The 20,914-nt window shown below is 42.4% G+C and overlaps 1 protein-coding gene across 1 annotated transcript; it reads right to left on the reverse strand.

Moving 5' to 3' along the window:
* Positions 1-99: 99 nt before the first annotated feature.
* rasl10a (RAS-like, family 10, member A) lies at positions 100-20,547 on the reverse strand. The gene is made up of 3 exons (XM_074637977.1): positions 19,344-20,547; positions 4,864-4,988; positions 100-2,203 (listed from the first exon to the last, which is right to left on the reverse strand). Exons 1-3 carry the CDS (start codon positions 19,557-19,559, stop codon positions 1,933-1,935), a joined length of 612 nt encoding a protein of 203 aa, XP_074494078.1. The 5' UTR covers positions 19,560-20,547; the 3' UTR covers positions 100-1,932.
* Between the last annotated feature and the right edge of the window lie 367 nt (positions 20,548-20,914).

The following is a 20,914-nucleotide window of genomic DNA, read 5'->3' on the forward strand; positions in this document are numbered from 1 at the left end:
TTTGGCTCCTGATAACATCGCTTTACCACAAGGTGGCAATGTTGTCAAAATGATCTTGGTGTGGTGTTACTGTAGTACAGGATTGAAAAGTGACCAGAGTAAGGTTCTCAAATGCATTTAATATTTCATCTGTCCAAAAAAAAATACTCACAGTACTAACACAGTAAAAATAAATACAAGTAATGTTTCTGATAAAAAACTGTAGCCCTTTTTATTTGGAAACGCGCACACAGACAAACTGATGAGAACTCATGCTACACACAGTTGCTGCTACATATTTAATATTTTTTACTAGAAAAGAAAAGACTAACACAGCCATCTGCCCTGATCGGAGGGTTCAACACTATGTCTCGGAGAGAATCATTAGCTTGTGCTCTCACATGCCAGTGAAAAACGACCACATTCACTCCACTCAGCTGCTCATTACAGTGTCAGAAAATCATGTATTACAAAAAATTAAACACAATATCAAATGTTCACATCAGTGCAATTAAACCCTGACCCGTTGGCTCTACCAACAAAAGCATGCAAGTCAATTACTCCATGAATCACTCACTTATGTACAATAGGTCTGCTCACTTTCAGTGCAGCCGTGTTCACAAACTACCAAACTAGGCCTAATCAAATGAATAAGCGACTGTTAATCTCACGACATTACCAATTAGATACTATTCAGATACTGATATGAAAGCTTTATTAAGGTTCCCTGTGTGTCTGTGATGCACTCATGGGGTGTTTTGTGGAAGTCTGCTTCCTTATTTCTGCAGGATATCTGAGCGCGGGTGGATTACGTCTACTATATGTGAGGCATTTTCAATAGAATATGGTGGTACATATAGTGAGTCAGGACACCCCTGTGAGATTTTATTGCTCCTTCCTAATCCAGCTTCCACATCGGTCTCTTATCTCGCCGTGTCTGTCCTTTGCTTGCCTGAATGTCAGCAATCAAACCTGCCTCTCTCTGCCTCCCTCACTCTCTCACACACAAACACACAAACACACACACACATATAAACATCCACATTGCGTGTGCAGGTTCTCGTCTCAGGCTCTGCAGCCTCCTGCAGGTCCCCAGTTCCCTGGATTTAATGTATTCATCAGAAACAGACACTAAGTGAGGGGAGGGAGCAGATTAAACCCCCACAGTACATCATGATAGAGACTGCAGCATTTTCTGCTGCAAGATAACCTTAACCCCCCCCCCCCCCCCCACTTCGTCTGAACAAATAGTTTTCACCGTAGGCCAAGTTTGAAACCGGGACAGGGAAAGAAAAATAAACGCAGGCTACTTCTCAGAATCTAAAATTAAAACACCATCTAATCATCAATCTGTACATTTCGAGATAATCCACCAAGACGAGAAGCTATTTTTTGCTCTGTTTTATTCTATCCTGTGGACCATTAACCCTCAAACAAATCCAAATATGTACGATATGAGCTGTTGATCTTACTAAATATGACAAATTCAAAAGGAAGACTCGATGATATTGCTGCCTCTCCATTTTGAGTCCCACAAACACAGCTTCCACCCCGTCAGGCCCAGCTACAGCCACGAGACAACCCTCAATAAGACTTGCTGCTGTGTAATTTGGGAAGCACAGCCTTAAATGAGTAGCTGTCGAGTTGATGTGAGAAAAAGAAACAAAAAAAACTGTGCTATGCTAGTGGCGTTCGTTTCCACTTGTTTCTCTCCTACCTCCTTCCTTGCATTTACACATTTGGCAGAGTCGGACTAGGAAGTGGTTGGATGACCGTGTGTGAAATTTGAGTGTCTTTTACAGCGCAAGAGACTAATAAACCTCATTATGAAAAATCAGCTCAGTAAAGCAGGAGGCCACAGGGTATTTTTCCAGCCATTTAGATAAAAAGTCCTTTTTCTCCTCCACTGCCGCTCCACTCCTGAGGTGAGAGGGGTGGAGGGAGTTCTCTGGGTCACATGATGGTGCAGCGGTTCCTCTGTAGCGCCCCCTGCAGACGGATGGAGGTGTGGTTCTGGCGCATGCCCCGTGATACGGCGATGCCCAGCAGCTCTTTGAAGAGCAGTACCACGTGCCAGTTGAACTTGGCCGAGCACTCCACGTAACCGCACTTCCAGGTCTTCTTCACCAGGACCGACACCGCCCGGCGAGGCATGAAGCGCTGCCGCTGCAGATCTCTCTTGTTGCCCACCACCAGGATTGGCACCTCACTGCTGCTGCCTTCCCTGCAGGAGAGGGAAAAAAAGGTTGATTTCAAAAAGCACACTTATCATTTTGGTGTTTGTCACAGTGGTTGGCTGGGCGTGATGTCTGTGTGCAGTTTTTCCCTTCCTTCTGAGGTGTGCGGGGGCGGACTGGAGGATTAGAGCTCACAGGCTCAAGGGGCCTCCCACCACACTCTGCAGCAACTGGTTTACAGCAGTATGGATTGTGAAAATGTATGGCAAGCCAGAGGTAGGAATAAATTAGCGACTCGAGATTTGTATATGTAACGCTTAGTCCTACAGCGTTAATGAAAAACAACAACATCTAGGAGTCATCGAGTCGAGGTTTGGAAAATCCAATCTGACGCTCTACTTAACAAATAGAGAACATTTACTACAGCAATGTAGAAAAAATGGGTTACTAGTGGAAATCCTGGATTAGATTGTAGAGCAAATTCCATGAAGGAAAGAAGGTTTATTATATAAGTCGGATTTCTTACAATGAGATTCATTTTTACTTTCTGTTTGGTTGGGTGCCAAAGTCAGCGGAGCTGGGAGCTTTAATGAGTTTTTCATGAAAATTAATATTATAAAAACTATAGTAGTATGTTTTGTATAGAGTTTATATGTAAATTGTGCCCATAATATCCAATGCATATCTTGAATCAGCCGATTAGACTGTTGTCAGGTTATTAAATAGGCGTTATCAGTCGCTATAAGCCCCATAGATGTGGGTCAGTAGGGGCCTACTGCACCCACTAGTAGGTTTTATAATCTATTGATATGGTAGATCACTGAAAAAAAGCTATAAAAGAACACGAGAGCGACCTCTAGTGACCGTAGTAATTATGTACACAAAACACAGTGTTTTCACCCAAGAGGCCAGAGTTCACACGTGTGAAACCAACAAGCGTTAAGTTTCACGTTCATTTTTTAAACTTAATTATTTTAAGCCAAAACACAATGTTTTCCTCTAAACTTTAAAGTGGTTTTGTTGCCAAAACCTAAAGAAGTTGTAGTTTTGTTGCCTAAACCTAAAGAAGCCTTTTTGTTTGTGTTCAAAAGGTAACTTTTCATTCAGTTTTACATGTTAGAACGTGTTGCTTTTAAGTTTCGCTTTCACTTTTACAACATAGTAGGCCCCTAATGACCCACATCTATGGTGCTTATAGTGACTGATAATGCCTATTTAATGGCCTGAGAGCAGTCAAATTGGGTGCTTGAATATCAATACAAATTTGATCACAAAAAAAATCTATATTAGCTCTGGTTGAATTCACTATTAAATCCGGTACATGATGAAACCTGAAGGAGCAGCGTCTTCTGACAAGGATTTGCATGCTTATTTGCACGTCTGCCTTCACGGATGGACGGAGAGCTCGACAGGGAGGAAAAGACGCAGAGAGAGAAATGTACAGTACAATTTACAAGCCCCTGAGGCGAAGTTCTTAAAGATGTAGGGTTGAAAAACACATCGCAATAATCATCTCACTTTTCTCCTTTTCACAGGTCGTGCTCACGTAACAGACTTAAAAATATCTCCTTGCATATCTGCTCGAGTATTTTAGCAGAACGAGATGTACTGTATTTGTGTGAGTGTGTGTGCGTCTGTGTGTGAAATTTGGGGGAAACTATGTGGGAGCGATAGACCCAACGCTGTCATAGTCTTCACTGAGCTGAAGGTATAGGCTTCATGCTGGAGGGTAAAAAAAAAGAAGTGAAAAGACAAGTTTATTCTGGTTTTGAACTGATTTTGTCAGCTGAACTTTGCAGAGTATTTTAGGAATATATTTTAAAGTAAAATAAACATAAATTCTTTATAGTTGACATCGACAGTACAGGCACCCTGTGCTGTAACAGCCTCCATTATTCATAATTTGAGTATATATACACAGTATCTGTCCCTTCTCCGCTCTTTCCTTTCCTTCTGTAGTCTGGCCTCAGAGCTCTGTCCTATATGATTACACATTTCTCCTGTTTTCCATTCAGCCTTCCTTCCCCAGCTGCTGGTGATAATGGTTTTCCGTCATGGGCCATACACATTCATGGCAGCACATTTGCAGCCGCAGGAAGGTGGAGATGATCTGTGCAGTGGCAGTTTGGTCATGTACAACATTGCAGCACAAATGAAGCCAGTCATTGTACTCTTTCAATATGTAAATATATGCAGGTATGCCCACAGCAAGGATGATAAAACAGGTGATGCCTTTTCGTTGGTCTTTTTCCCACTATGTGTCTTTTTTGGCTCTTGTATTATAGTTCAGAGCCAGCCAGAAGACCTTTAGTGTATCTCTGGTTTTCAAGCTTCACGTCTTTTGCTGCTGTTCGCTGTCCAATAGAAGCAGAAATATACCTAAAAATAATCTTAAAACTAATCACTAGTGACATCTCAGGCATCTCTCATGCAGCAATGCCAGAATCAAATGTCATTACTAAACTGGCAGGCTGCAGAGAGGAGGGTGCTGAATTAAAATATATCACCACAAGCACACTATCTATCATTGTCACGCTGTCATAAAACGTGTAATTGTACGGCTTCGTGGCAGGGCTGTGAAATTGCATGCTGTCTCCAGACGGATGACAAGGTGATGTCATTAGAAATCACCAGTGAGGGTTAACAAGCTGTATATCAGTTTGTTGTATGTTAGTCTGGCCAGCTGAGAGCGTGTGGTTGACCGTACCTGTGCTCCACTATCTGCTGTCTGATCATCTTGACGTACTCAAAGCTCTCCACGCAGCAGATGTCGTACACCAGGATGTAGGCGTTGGCATTGCGGACGCCTCTGCAGCGCAAATCCAGCCACTCCTATAGGACAGACACAGAGAGAAAATGTACAAACAAACATACAGTATATATACAGGCAAGTCGGTCCAGCACTGTTGGAGGGATGCTGTGATACTTGGTACAGATATCCATGGTGCCACCACAGACATCGGTGATCCTGTGACTTTTCCTCCAGTGCCACCATGAAATTGACATTTGTGGTTTTGAGTGAAATGTCTCGACAAATGTTGGATAAATTGCCATGAAATTTGGTTCACACATTCACGTCCCCCGTCAGGACAAATTCTAATAACTTTGCTGATCCTCTGCCTTTTCCTCTAGTGTCGCCATCATCGGGTCAAAAATAGGGGTGTAAGCACATAACGAAAATATCGAGTATCGCGATATTATGTTTTGTGATACAGTATCGATTCTCAAAAACACTATTGATTTTTAATTTACAGTTTAAAATGAGAAAGTTTGTGACCCGGCAGCCATGTTGAGATCTGTTGAGGAAATACCAAGCACCGCCCACCAGCCAGAACAAGTTCACGAGCGATTGACAGCTGCCTCCGCGGAATGAAGAGCCAATAGGAACGCTCTCTCTCTGAAATGACCTGTGATTGGCCAAAGTCTCCCGTCACGGGCTAGATTTTTTAAAGCCTGAAAACAGAGCCATGAGGAGGTGCAGAAGTCTAGTTTTTCTCTCAGAACACTTGAATTACAATATGCTGAAAGGTTATTATGGATTTTTTTCCCAATGATGCCAAAAACATTCTGCCTACTGCCAATTTAACTCAGTCAATACTTTATTTCATTTGCAAAGAGATGCGCCCTCTCAGTGTGTGTCCTCTCAAAGTAGTGCTATGAGGTTGGATGTTCCAGGGACTGTGATAAAGTCAAATGTAGATCCCACTGCATAAAAAAGTACATCTTTTTACTCAGAATTTATGCATATCCTGGTGTGTTCTTTATACTATGAAAGTTTTCCTAAAATTAGATTTTAAAAATTGCAATATATCATGATATATTGAATCGTAACCCCTGTATCATGAAACATATTGTATCGCCAGATTCTTGCCAATAACCTACACAGCCCTAGTCAAAAATTAAATTTTGTCCAACACTTTGGTTTACCTTCAAATTTAAAGATATTCCCATTAACCTCAGCCGGATGCTTTGTTTAGCGCAAATTAGAAAATGTCAGTATAACACGCTAAGCTAAGATGGTGAACATTGTAAATATGTTTAACATCACATTTAGTTTAATTCATTTGACACAATGAGAGAGTCAATGTGAGCATGTTAACATGCTGATGTTACCATTTAGCTGAAAGCCTATCTACAGCCTCATAGATCCTCCAGCTGATGACGATAATATTACTTTATTGTCAGCTCAAGTCTGACTTTTTTCTTGCATCTCAGCAGCTTCATTTGTAACATCAACACAGACAGAAAATTGAAGACAGGAAACAAGGATACATACGTTTAACATAAGATTACAATCACCGCAGACAATATATTCAAGACCCTTCAACGTACATCTGATCTGCGATTAGGCTCCATATTTAATTTTAGGATTGACTGCTGCACAAATTGTGCTTCAGTCTAACCCTACTGAATCGTGGAACCCTGTATCTCCGATTTGATGGCGACAATTTGGCAATAATGCACCGACTTATAGAATACAATAACAGTAGAGAGCAGCTAGTTGAACAGCATGTGGCCTGTGTTTCTGTAATTAATAAAAGCAAGTTGGCCCGCCTCTGCTGCTTAGCCTCTGTGAAAAAGTGCAGGGAGTCGATGAAGTGGCAGAGCTGGCATGGTTCTGGGAGTCCCACAGCCTAGAACAAAGTCATAAAACATGGTGACCGCCCGGCAGTAAGCACTGCACAGTGTCCCAGCTACACATGTTCAAGGACAATGACTTTACAGCTTATTCAAGCTAACATGGAGCCTTCTGTCACGAGAAGAAAAAGGACCTCATACTACTGTTGCTGCTGCCTGGCTGAGCTTTGTGATGCACACGCAGCAACGTTTGTTTGATGGTAATGAGTTTCAAACTGTAATTAAAGCACATTTGCACCTTACTGGGGGACAGTCACTTTAATAGAAACACAGTGACCCATTCTTCTTCATGCCGTGTCTCCCAGAGCTCTCGCCAACCCGCCATCACCCTCGCTGCCTATAACAGCATGCAATGAATTTATAAGCATTTGATCTGATAAAAGAGGGGGAGGAAAACAGAGGAACTTCAGGGGGTGGGAAGAAAAGATCTGCTGAGGGAATGAGAAAACAAACGCAGCCCTGAGAAAATGTCCAAAAGATGAAAAAGGCAGCAGTCGATCAAGGGATGAGCAAACAGGCTGTCAGCATAACCTCTGGTGGGCACGCACACTGCTAATGAAGGGTCAGGAGACGCAGAGACTGTCAGGAACTGTGTGCAACTCAATTCAGCTCTATTCTAATCAATACATACAAGTGGGAACTACAGCCATTTTCAGAATTCATACATGTTTTTCCTATGGTCTAAGACAGTCCAAAAAACATCTAACGCTCTCCCAAATACAAAAATTGGGTGCTAAAACTCAACCTTGTTATGTCATAGGGTATAAAGTGTGGAACTGCTCCATAGACAGGTGAATGGGAAGAGAGATGTTATAGATGACACTGAGAGCACCCAGGGGGATGTTCTGAGTGTATGGGAACATTTTCTGTTTCACAACTGACAACACTACAATAGAATAAAGCTCATTTGGGTATAAAAAAGAAAATAAACATTCTGTGGATCCACGATATCAGTCTCCCATTCATTGTCTATGGAGCAGCTCCACACTTTATATACTTGATCACATTTGAGACTTAAGGCCGTCACACACTGACAGCGTTTTTTTTCATGCGATTAAGTCGCACGTCAATCGATTTTTTTGAGCTATTGTTTTTGTCATGAGTACTTACACATAGAACATAAATATTACAAGGTGAAAAGCAACAGCATTTTTTTTTTTTCTGAGCTTTCGGACCGGGAATAAAGGCATCAAATAATCCCAGAGGCTCTGTAGTCCAAACCAGGATGGCAAACTTTATTACTTATTTTAACCTCGACAAAGGTAGCGCAGACCAGATACACTCCTTCCGTTCTTACATTTCTCAACAAAAGCCCTAGACATATGATATTCACAGGCAAGTATTTCACATTTTGGTGTCGTTTATCGTCATGCCCTTAGTGTGTGAAGGCCTTTACTTCTCTGGTTTCTGGCTTTGAGAGAGAGCAGCTCATGTTCACAAATATTGTTTAAACTTAGCCATGGAAATAACATATAGGAATTCTTAATTTAGGTGGTGTTGCCCTTTAAGAGCAGTTATATCAGCACCACTACCACACTGATCACTAGTCAGATAACCTATACTCCCTCCAACCCGAGCATACTACACCCCCCTCAGGAGAAAAGCTCAACCCACCACAAAGACTGTTAAGACATGGCCTGAAGGAGCTTCCTCGCAGCTGTCGGATTGTTTTTGAAAAGACCAACTGAGACATCTTTGAGGATCAGGACATGGAGGAGTACACATTAACTGTACTCTGGTACAAACAGAACTGTGTTGACAATGTCACTGGCGACAAATCCATCCGGGTGTACTCCAATCAGAGGCCCTGTATGACAAAGGAGGTCAAAACGTTCATCAAGGACCGTAACTCTATACAGTGCTGCTAGAGCCGACCTGATGAGAGGCATCAAGGATGCTGAAGTGACCCAAAGAGGAAAATTGAGGACTACTTCACCAATAACGACCCACAGCGTGTGTGCCAGGGCATCCAGCATTATCCCAACTACAAAATCAGCAACCTCATGACTGTCGACGGTGACGCCTCGCTGGCAGAGGAATTGTTTCTTTGCTCGCTTCGAGGTGAAAGCAGCTGAGACAGACACAACACTCTCATCAGCCTCCAACAGCCACATCCTCGCTGTGAAGGATCATGATGTGAGGTGTGTGCTCAGGGTGGTGAATCAGATGCAAGCTGCAGGCCATATTGGTGTGAAGGGAAAGGTGCTGAATGTATGTGCAGTGCAAATCAGCTCTCTGAGGTCATCACATGTCTGTCTAAATCCATCTTCCCACCCTGCCTGAAGTCTGCCACAATCATTCCACTACTGAAAAAGACTATCATCAGCGGCCTCAACGACTACCGTCCGGAAGCACTCACTTCGGTCATCATGAAGTGCTTTGAGAGGCTGGTCCTGCCTCCCACCCACGTTCGACCCATACCAGTTTGCCTACAGAGCAAACAGGTCTACAGAGGATGCCACCACCACTGTTCTTCACACTGCACTGACCCACCTTGAACACTAGGGGAGGATACTAATCATAGCCTTTAGCTCTGCCTTTAACACAGTCATCTCGGACAAACTGGTTACTAAACTTATTGACCTACTGTAGGACTTTCCCAACCCCCACCTGCCACTATATCAAGGACTGTTAGAGTCCTCCACCCTCACTCAGCACCGGCTCTAAACTACGTCAACAGAATCAGTCCCGGTGCATATTCCCTGAGCGTTTACTGTTGCTGCGGATGGGTTTACATTGTAGTCAATGGAAAACCCGGTGCATCTCATACCGAAGCTGAGAGGTGCCTTGTGCGGTGGTATCGAATGCCGACGGCCGTGACAAAACGCCGGTATTTGACGCCTTAGGAATTAGAATGGGCTGGCTCCCCACAAGGCTGTGTGTTGAACCCCATCCTCTACGCCCTCTACACTCATTCCACCAACTCCATGATCAAGTTTGCGAACTGTGGTTGGACTTATCTCAAGAGGAGACGATACAGCCTACAGGGATGAAGTCCAAAAACTGACAGCGTGGTGTTCAGAGACGAATCTCGTCCTGAACACCTCAAAAATAAAAAAAACGTTGACCCATTTTAGTCATCAGTACTTCCAAGAAGATCATGGGCTGCTCACTGCCCTCTCTGGAGGACTTATTCAGCCTTCGCTGCCTCAGTAGAGCAGCCAACATAATAAAAGACCAATCCCACCCTGGACACCATCTGTTTGATCTGCTGCCTTCTGGTAGATACTTCAGGTCCATCAAATCTCAAACAGACTCCAAAACAGCCTCTACCCCAGAGCCATACGAGAACCGAACAGTCAAACAGACCGTCTACACCGACTATCAGCACTACAATACTTTACTTCAATACAGTTACAGCTACATTCAAACCTTTGTATGTATATACACCAATCAGCCATAACATTAAGACCACTGACAGGTGAAGTGAATAACATTGACTATCTTGTTACAATGGCACCTGGCAGTGGGTGGGATATATTAGATAGCAAGTGAACATTTTGAACTTTGAACTTTGTGTTGGAAGCAGAAAAAATGGGCAAGCATAAGGATGTGAGCGACTTTGACAAGGGCCAAATTGTGACAACGGTGACAGGGTCAGACCCGAGGCTCATTGATGCCCGTGGAGAGTGAAGGCTGGCCCGTGTTGTCCGATCCAATAGAAGAGCTACTGGAGCTCAAATTGATGAAAAAGTTAATGCTGGTTCCGATAGAAAGGTGTCAGAACACACAGCGCATCGCAGTTTGTTGCGTATGGGGCTGCGTAGCCGCAGACCGGTCAGGGTGCCCATGCTGTCATAATGTTATGGCTGATCGTGTATTGTACACTGCACAGATGTTTACAACTGCACCATAGTTTATTCCTTTATATATATCTATTACCATATTTATTTATTACTTGTATATAGGGCTACTACAACTCAACAAATGTGCAATATCCAGAAGTGCAATATCTCAACTATCTTATTGTTTTTATAGGTCACAGCAAATACATATTTTCTATTTATAATATATATTTTTCTTCTTCTTTAATTTTATTAATGTTTGATATGTGTGAATGCACCATCAGGATTGCTACTTAATTTTTTTGTACTTTGGGCAATGACAATAAAGGACATCTATTCTAAACTATTCTATACTATTCTCAACAATAATGTATGATTGTGTATGGATACAGAGGTTAGACATAATTCAGTAGAGTCATTATTTCATCACGGAGGATCTTAAAGCAGAAGGTTGACATTTTTGGGAAATACGCTTGTCTTGGCCGGATGCAGTGACTTGTCATTACTGTGAAATTGCCAGACAACCAGCAGAGACTCCAGGAAGACACTCATATTTCTCGGCAAGAAAACGGATACGTTTATAGAGCGCTACAGGAATGAGTCCTAAAATCCAGAAATGAGTTAGCATTTTAGCACTTCCGGTTCCCTCATATGGAAGTCAATGGGTTTTTAGTTTGATTCCTGAAATAAGGTCTGTGGTTAACACGAGCTTAAGAAATTTTAACGTTTTGTTCTAGGATAGATCCTCTTTCAGTAAATATTCCACTCATGAATTTTGAAGCCTTTACGTGTCTTAAAAAAGGTGGTTGCTAACAAGTGGCTAAATGAGACTACTAAACGACGTCATGCCGACTCGTCCGCCGTTACAGCCTCGTTGTGTAAACTCACGCTCATGCGACCACGGTGTAGTTTGTTTATAGCCTAACGTTAGCTTTTTACTTCTGGCGATTGAATTCACACTTCAAAAATCATTAAAGTTGTTCACTTGTTGTTAAAGTGTTCATTTGTTGAGATTATCTTTGCTGAACGAAATGTGTGAGTATCATAAACGTTTGTTTGCCACAGATCTTATTTTCTGCAAAAATCAAAAATCCGGGGGGAACCAGGGCAATGTTAACTTCCTGGTTGGCCTACAAAAATATGTTCTCCCTGCAGCAGTCTATTCCCCAAAATATTGATCTATTCCTTTAACTTTGAAGTAGTTAAATTACCAGGATGCAGTTCTAAGCAGTTTTGTTTCGCCTTGTGTTTATGGCTTGTATTTGTGTCTAAATTCGGAGCATTTTCAGCACAGAAAAATATTTAATCATTTCTCTGCAGAAAATATCAAAATATCTTTCCATCAAACATTTTAGACATAAATATAACCCCATGTATGACCACTGCTGAAGCACTTTATGTTTTCAAATGTTTTCATGATTTTCAAAGCTGTCCCGCTTGACGTAGTAGATAATTTGGCTTTGTGTCGTGTTTGACTGATGCACCTGCGCCTCGGGCTCAGATGATTTGGCCTCTTTGGAGCTCTGTTTGCTGCACCGTGTTGCTTTGAGAACTCAGATATCAAAGTGCTGATTATCAGACCTCTTTTCATTTTGACGCTTCTAATTTGCATCAAGCTAATCCGGCCCTTGTTTGTAGCAGTGTCGGAAGTAGATGGAAATGATTTTCCATGTGGTGTTTACATCATTTCTTCAACCTCCTGCAACAGCTTGCACAAATTGAAATAGGAATGTGAGAAACCTAATTGCATTGCTCTCAAGGTTGGAGAAAATATGCTAGTCAAATCAACATACTACACAGGCAGCCTGTGCAAATAAGATGAACTGATAATTTACGACAGGGGAGGCTAAGGGAGCAGGCGGTGATCAGCGTAACTTCTAATGATGATAACACTAATACATCTGTGCCAGCTACGAATAATTTGCCTCCATTCAATTTGGATGAGGGCGTTCGTGGGGTTGTGTCTGGGTGAGAGTGAGGAAGAAACAGCCTCACATATCAGCGGGGAGATAATGAGGCCGATCAGGCATGGAGGCAAACACGTGGCGCGAAGATCACCACCATCAAAATTGAAAGAGAAGACAGAGGAAGAGAGGAAGTAAAGGGGGCACTGAGTTGTGAAAAATGGTATAAACGGGATTATTTTCTCCATCTTTCTCCAAGTTTAAACAGTTGTCAGAGAGATAGGGGAAAACATGTCACAGAAGGACTTTCTTCTTGTTGCTTCTATTGTAGAGTGTCCAATAAAATTAAAAGTCATGTGAAGCACTTCAGAAAATATTCACCTATTTTTGCCAAACTAACAAGACATAGTTCCTACCATAACAAAGCATTTCATCACCCCTTTCTGATAATTGAGTCAATTGACGACGTGAGATGCACACAGTGGCTTCAGTTGCAGCCTCACATCCCCGTAAGGCTAAAAATAGCAGCTTGTGTTCTCATCTCATATCTCTTTGTCATCCAAGTCCTGTTTTTAAATGTGGAGGAGGGGCTGAAAACAGCAACACTACTTCTCCAAATCCAAACAAGAGGCAAATTAAAGGAAATAAGAGCCGAGAGGACAAGACAGTGCAGCAATACACGGCTGATGAACTGTCAAATGAATTTAAAATGCATGTGTGGGCATGTTTATTTGTGTTGCAGGATGTGAGAGAGTGCTTGTGGGAGCGTGAATGTGAAGTGTGGTGCCACACTGTCTGTATCCTCCAGTCGGTGTTCATAACGCGGTGCGCAAAAAGAGCATCTCATCCATCGCTACCCGAGAGCCAAACAGAACATGTTTCCCTGACAACCGCAGGCCGTGGTCAGTTTTTAGCAGGCATGGCAAAGCTGTCACGTCTCCTGATATTACGGGAGGCAGCTTAACGGTAATGAGTGGTTGTGATGGATCAATAACTCAAGCACAGGTGGGAGGCCGATGTAACCTGTTGGGGGAAGGGTGCTGAGCAATTACAGATATGTCACACGCAGGCCACCCTGGCAGATTTGCAATTAAAATGTATTACATCCCCCGGGGATGGAACTCCCATTACTCAACGGTGACCTATGCCAGGCCACCATTAAATCTGTAGGTCATTTTGTTCTTTTGATGAATGCACTTTGGAAATGTAGTAATGAATTGTTCATTTTAAAACCAACGCTAACAAGAGTTTTACATAAATTGAGACGGCATTAAAGGTACAGTGTGTAGGATTTGGTGGCATCTAGTGGTGTGGTTGCAGATTGCAACCAATTGAGTACCCCTCTGCTCACTCCTCCCTTTACATGACTGCAGTAACGTGAGCCGTCGAGTGCAAAAAAACGTGGTAACACCGTTCGCCTAACTCAGAGGCCATCCTTACCATAATAACACTTCTATAGGAGCAACGGAAGTCAGATGGCTCACGTTACTGCACTTTCACAAGCATGTTGGAGATCTACGGTGGCCTTCGGGTAACGTAAAAACGTGAAAGGCTCTCTCTAGACCCAGTGTTTGGTTTGTCCGTTCTGGGCTACTGTAGAAACATGGCGGAGCAACATGGCGGACTCCGTGAAGAGGACCCGTTCCCTATGCAGATATAAACGGCTCATTCTAAGCTAACGAAAACACAACGATTCTTAGTTTCAGGTGATTATACACTAACGAAAACAAGGTTATGAATATTATATTCCATTCTCTAATAGATCCCCTGAAATGCTACACGCTGTTCCTTTAAAGGAATTTAGATATTTTTGCAAATATGCTTTTTCGCTTTCTGGTTTGAGTAAAGTTTGATTAGAAGATTGTTACCACTTTCATATTTGTACGGTATATGTGAAGCTACAGCCAGCAGTAGTTAGCTTAGCTTAGCATAAACAACTAGCCTGGTTCTTTCAGGCAGATAGACAGGCATGTAGGCCAGTTTATCCTGCGACAGCCACAGATACCTGATTTTTTTCTATTTTCCTCAGAGCATTTGATTTATTGATTGCTGTCAGAATGTAATGGGAATTTCAAGAAATATACCAAAAAGTTTGGTTTTTTTGTAGAAGATTACCAACCCTAGCTTTAACCCATACAAAAACAACTATGATAAAATGACCATTTGTGGTTTTACAGAAAGTTTTGTGCGGGACTATTTATTTGGACTATTTATTTATTTATTTGGAGCTGTGATAACTTTGGTTTTCATACGGATTAAACAAACAAGATAACAAGATATTAATTAATGAACTTTAGAGGTGCTTTTAGGCAAATTGTGTTACCTTTGGACACAGCAAGGCTACCTGTTTACCCCTGTTCCCAGTCTTTATGCTAAGCTAAGCTAACCATCTCCTGGCGGTACCCTCTAACACTCGTAAACTAAGTGTACTTCCCAAAATGTTGAATTATTCCTTTAATCATGTTTGTACAGTATATAACAATGAAAACACTATTGACTGAGCTGTAAATTGTTCAGAATTCATTTAAATGTTTCTATTCTATGTCTACAGTAAGTGGTCCAATTTGTATTTACTTTCATTTTAAAAGACCACTAAAACGTTCAACTTATGTAGCCTAGGCGAAAACTTTGACACACAAACACTAAAGTGGTTTGCACACCTCATACAGGCTTCACGGATGCACACATCATATTTCATCCGCGTCTGCGAGAGTGGAAAGTGCACGTGTGCCATAAAAAGCAATAATCTCCACCTTGTTGTCATAGACAGTATCGACGGAGATAACTGAGAAAAATGTCCAGAAAGAGCAGGAAAGGGAGAGGGAACATTTTGTGTGGGAGGAAGTCATGGAGATACATTATGGCTAGAACAAATAATAGAAAAAAGACGAACAAGAAAAATCAATGCTGAATCCGCTGTCAGGCTTAAATTCATCTGTCATTGCACCCTATTGACACACTATGACAGATGCTCTCTAAACGAAATGCTATCAGCAACAGGCAGACACACCGGAAAGCAAACAAATCATTACACCATCACAGCCCCACAGTGAAATAATAGAAATCTTGCCTGTCTCCAGCACGGGAAGGGATAAAAATGGCTGTCTACGTGGTTAGAATGGGGTCACAAGTAGCCTGCCAGAACATCACTGCTCTTCCTTCAAATATAATCTGAACCGATGAGAAATTGCCACGCTGCATAAGCATGGAGGCGTACTGACTCACTCCATGCTGCAGCTTATTCATCACAAATTTCAGAGGACATTATAAAACCTCATTTGGTAACCCTTACATCGACAGTGTCCATTAAACTCTGTGCAACCTTTCTAATTGACTGGAGCAAATTCCTACCGACTCCACCGTTGGTCTTTTATTCCCAGCAGGGTTCTAGCGGGGGGAACTTTGCTTTAATTCAATCTGCTGCGTACTACAAGTAAATTTCAATCAGTTTCCTTTGTGCTGTCCTCTTCCCTCTGACCCAGGTTACGTTTCTCTGCCCACGGGGTAAATACAGAGCAGAACAAAAAGTCCCATCGCTGCTCTCGCTGTGAATACAAGACGTCAACAGATGAAGCAAGAGAGCGGCTTCAGAACAAGCAGGACAATGACAGGAGCGGAGAGGAGACAGTACAGCAGGCCTCGCAGGGTCGTTCCTTGGCGAAGCCATAAATCTGTCTGTTGTGGCAGCACTCAGCTAATGGTTTTCTCTGCCTGCCCTGTACAGTACAGCATACCTTCCACAAAAGGGCCTGCCAAACAGGCGCCTGCTCGCTGCACTACGCTCTGAAATGAGCACACAACATGATATTGAATGATGAAAGCTGTGTGACTCAAACTCTGGGACTCACACTCCCACACAGACTCATGAGTCTCATCCCGTCTCATTCCTGCTTTCTGCTCACCTACAGTACCTACTTGTTCCCTGATGGGGGTTAAGCACCATTTAGCAGAAGAAAGAAGAAACTCAATCAGAATCTCTTTACAGAGGAAACAATGAAGCCCCCTGCAGACCTCTTAACGCTCCCTAACAAAACGTTAAATCCAGCAGAACGGCTGCATGTAACTCTGCAGCAGCCCGACAGGTTGATCGCTCTGGCCTCTCAGCCCGCCTGTCAGATGCTTTCTGCATTAACGGCGAGCAAACCAACACTTTGGGAGAGCTCTCATTCAAGCTGCTCTTTTTTTTTTTTGTCTTCCCCTCAGCCTGATCTCATTTTCTCAGTGGCACCACGTCTGTGTAGATAACAACAGCTGTTCTTGGGAGGGCTACGTGTGACACAAAAGGGGAGAGAAGCAGCAGAGTCACGTGTGGTGACCTTGGAGAGCTCTATCTGGAAAGCATAACGGCCTGTCCATCAAGGCTGCACTGGACTGGAGTCAAACACACACCTCAGGTGAATAGAGGCTTGGAGTGGGCCACGTTGTTTCAATACCGAAGGACAGAGACACGCACAACAAATTCATACTTTTTTTGTACTTTCTTGGCTGGTATAGAAAAGGAGAGAAAAATCTTGAAGGATATGATTCAAGTCTGTCTTAAAACAACACTCACATGCACATATTTACTCTGAAACTCATCGTTCCTCCTTTATATACTGACTGTGAAGCTTCCTACAGCAATTTTAAAAAAACAAAGTGATGGGGTATAAGGTCAGCTAAAGGTAATATGAATGTTCAGCAGTCTGTGTTAATAAAATCAAGTGGATATCTTACAAAGTTACAGCCTTTTGGTAGCAAATTCCCTCTTTATGTTTCCACAGTGTTTCATGCTAAGCTGCAGGGCAGAGACATTTCAGACTAAAAAGACTGTAACTTTAGAATATACCCACTGATTTTTTTTTTTTACTTATTTAACCTTTATTTAACAAGGCAAGTCAATTAAGAACAAATTCTTATTTACAATGGTGGCCTGGCAAAAGGCAAAGCCTCTTGAGGGAAGGGGGTAAAAAGGCCTATCAAAAGTTAAAAAGACAGCACTGGCATCGTGACAAGCATTACATAAAAGAAATGCAGACAAGCACACAATCAATGGACAGTACCAGACAAACAGTATCAGACAAAAAAATAAATAGAATAAAATAAAATTAAAATAAAAATAATAATTCGGACTAAAAAGACTGTAACTTTAGAAGATACCCACTGAATAAGACTAACTCACTAACACTGACGAGGCCTCATCTTGGCTTCGGCTGTAGTTTAAAATATATATTTGCACAGAATGAAGAAAAAAAAAAATGTTCCCCAATCATGTACATTGGAAGTGCTTTTAAAAGGGGATATTTTCAAGGCCAATATCGCTTTTAAGATAAGATAAGATAAGATAAGAAATTGTCATCCACCTGTAGTACAGTACAGATGAATGAAACTGTGTTTCTTCTGGTCTCCGTCGCAAAACAAAAAGAAATAATGATGCAACATTCAGCTGGAGCGAAGCAAACATTCAGTTTTAATTTGAATGTACATACGAGCATTTGGGTATTGTTTTAGGAGTTAACTTGAACAAATGTGACCCTATCCTTAAGAGGAATAAAAAATGAAGAAGACTAGAAGTGACTACCAACCTTGGGCATTTTGGCGCTACAGTACATTTATGCTATGATCCTGCAATCAGATGCATCTGCCACTAATGAGGTGTGACATTTGACCTGTGGCCATGAAGAAAAGGGCAGCCTGGTCTATTTTTAAATTAGGAGTTTAACCAGGTGCTGTGGCGATGCCTGCAGCACAGTCCTGCTATTGTTTTCTGGTGCGTACGAGCCAGATTCAACCAAACCAACCACCACTATCACACTGTTATCAACTCATCTGAATATATGTGACACCTGAGCATGTTATGATTAATAAACAATATGCAAGCTGGCATTCCTTCCTCAGAGAGTGAGAGTTTACAACGTCAAAGTGAAGCTCTCCAAGGCTTTAAGTCAGTCAGGTCTCCATAGCAACTAGTAGACTGGGGACATCTGATATAGGAGGAATAAATAAAATTGGTGTTTCTCTCTTTTCTTTGAGGAACGCCATTGGCTGTCTGAACAGATGGGAAATTAAGTAGAGGATTTAAACAACAAGCAATCTGAGGATGGATCACCACAATCTAATAAAAGTTCAGTCTAAGTCTAATATTAGACTGATCCTTCTGTTGTTCTTATTCAGTCTGTTTATTTATTACTTAGTCTAATTTACATCAGTAATCGTTTTGGGTCCTGTGTTATATATTTTTTTAGCTTACATATATTGTTGTTGTTGTGTGTCACTATGTTTTATCTATGTTTTTATATACAAGCTGCTCCAAACCAATTGCCCCTACACTGTAAACAATTGCTGTTAATTTACAGCAGGATTTCAACAGTATTAACCTGTTATTGCTAAAAACAGTGCTTTACTGTTAATACAAAAGAAAACCTGTTAAATTACGCTCACAGGCGTTTTTTTAGCTGAACGATAATGCATTCTTAAAAAACAGCACTTTACTGCTGATCAACTGTCTAAAGTATCATCAGTAACAGTTTCATGCTGTATTTATTTTAATTCTGGGACCTGATCTGCACATGTGAGGCTTGTACATTGTACATGATTGTAAAATCAGTGAATTAGCTCTGTTCTTCACTCACATGTTGTTATGGTTTGGTTGAAATACTGTGAAATTATTTTTTTTTAAAACCAGTTCAAACTGTATTTTTCATTAACAGTAGAAAGCTGTCAATTTCAGCGACAGTATAATAATGTTAATTTTACAGTAACATAAAGGCAATCCTGCTGCCAGTTCTTTTCTGTTATTCTGAACAGTGTAGAAGGATTAATAAAGTTGTTTGACTTGAATTGACTTCAAGTCCTCAGACAGAGATATTATTATGATGGGATACCTGGCTGGAGCTGGATGGGAAGGAGGAGATTGGCGGGACGTCCAGAACCTTCAGCTCATACATGTTCCCGTTGAGGATGACGGAGGGTCTGTACACATATCTGGTCCTGGTCGGCGTGTACACCTCCGAGAAATCGTTATAGATGAACTGGCGGATTATAGAAGTTTTCCCCACTCCGGGAGCACCGATGACTGCGATACTCAGCGTCTCCACCATCACTGGAGCTCGAGTTCAGCACCATGGACAGCGACGACAACAACAACGACAGATGTGAGCGTCCAGAAACAGAGTCCACAGCTGGCCGCAGCTGTATGGATGCTGATGCTGATGCTGCTGCTGCTGCTGCTCTGATGGAATTCACTCCACCTCTCCTTTTAAACCTGCAGCCTATAATAAATCACCTTAACCGGGTTCAACTGTGTTGCAATTAGGCGAATCGTTGGAGGAATAAATCACCCGCAGAGCCAAGAAACTTTATCTCCGAGAACAGAAAGAAGAAGCCATGCAGCTTGTCAAAAACAAAGCTCAACCAGGATCATGCAGATGGAAGGATGGAGATTTTCTCTGCAATCCGACACACAGAGAAGAGAAACTCTTGGTTTTTCTGGGGACATCTCCATCAGGCGACCTCTTCGAAGCGTAAAAGTCCGTCCTTCTTGTCCCCGCGTGGACATAATCTCACCCCAGCCTTTAGACGACCCTGACCTTGTTGCCCAAACGCACAGGAGGAGCCCTGTGTGTCTTCATTGATTATCTCCTCCTCTGCACCTCTCACTCATCTCTCCAGCGATGCAGCACCTCCGAGCTCCTCCATCACATCACATCTCATCACAGGGAGGAGGACGGGCGACCAGCCTCAGACAGCACAGCAAAAAATAAGCTTCCCACGTGTTCACAAAAAAATGCACGCAACCCCATAATCTTCTTGTTTTGTCGATGACAGGTAGGAAGATATGGATTCACATCTGCAGTGATTCAGATTCAGAGAGGAGGCGATCCACATCCACACAGCCTGCAGACGAGCGTCTTCTGTAGAGGCATCTGGAGCCTATTAACGAGCTCTGTGTGATGATGGAGAGAGACATGAGCTGACTCTCTCTCTCTCTCTCTCTCTCTCTCTCCCTATCTCTCTGTCTCTCTGTGTGTCTCTCTCTCTCTCTCTCTCTCTCTCTCTCTCTCTCTCTCTCTGTCTGTCTCTCTGTGTGTCTCTCTCTCTCTCTCTCTCTCTCTCTCTCTCTCTCTGTCTCTCTGTGTGTCTCTCTCTCTCTCTCTCTCTCTCTCTCTCTCCCTCTCTCTCTGTCTCTCTGTGTGTCTCTCTCTCTCTCTCTATCTCTCTCTCTCTCTGTCTGTCTCTCTTTCTCTCCCTCTCTCTCTCTCTCTCTGTCTCTCTCTTTCTCTCCCTCTCTCTCTCCCTCTCTCTGTCTCTCTGTGTGTCTCTTTCTCTCCCTCTCTCTCTCTCTCTTTCTATCTCTTTCTCTCCCTCTCTCTCTGTCTCTGTGTGTCTCTCTCTCTCTCTCCCTCTCTCTGTCTCTCTGTGTGTCTCTTTCTCTCCCTCTCTCTCTCTCTCTCTC

This window comes from Sebastes fasciatus, chromosome 6, assembly GCF_043250625.1.
Source record: "Sebastes fasciatus isolate fSebFas1 chromosome 6, fSebFas1.pri, whole genome shotgun sequence".
NCBI classification, from domain to species: domain Eukaryota; kingdom Metazoa; phylum Chordata; class Actinopteri; order Perciformes; family Sebastidae; genus Sebastes; species Sebastes fasciatus.

What these genes read in the sequence shown, in the direction of transcription:
- rasl10a (XM_074637977.1), bottom strand. Translation starts at nt 19,559, where the DNA reads ATGGTGGAGACGCTGAGTATCGCAGTCATCGGTGCTCCCGGAGTGGGG. An exon ending in TCCCATCCAGCTCCAGCCAG is followed by an intron (nt 4,989 to 19,343) that starts GTATCCCATCAT and finishes TCTGTCCTATAG; the next exon opens with GAGTGGCTGGATTTGCGCTG. An exon ending in CAGCAGATAGTGGAGCACAG is followed by an intron (nt 2,204 to 4,863) that starts GTACGGTCAACC and finishes CCTCTCCTGCAG; the next exon opens with GGAAGGCAGCAGCAGTGAGG.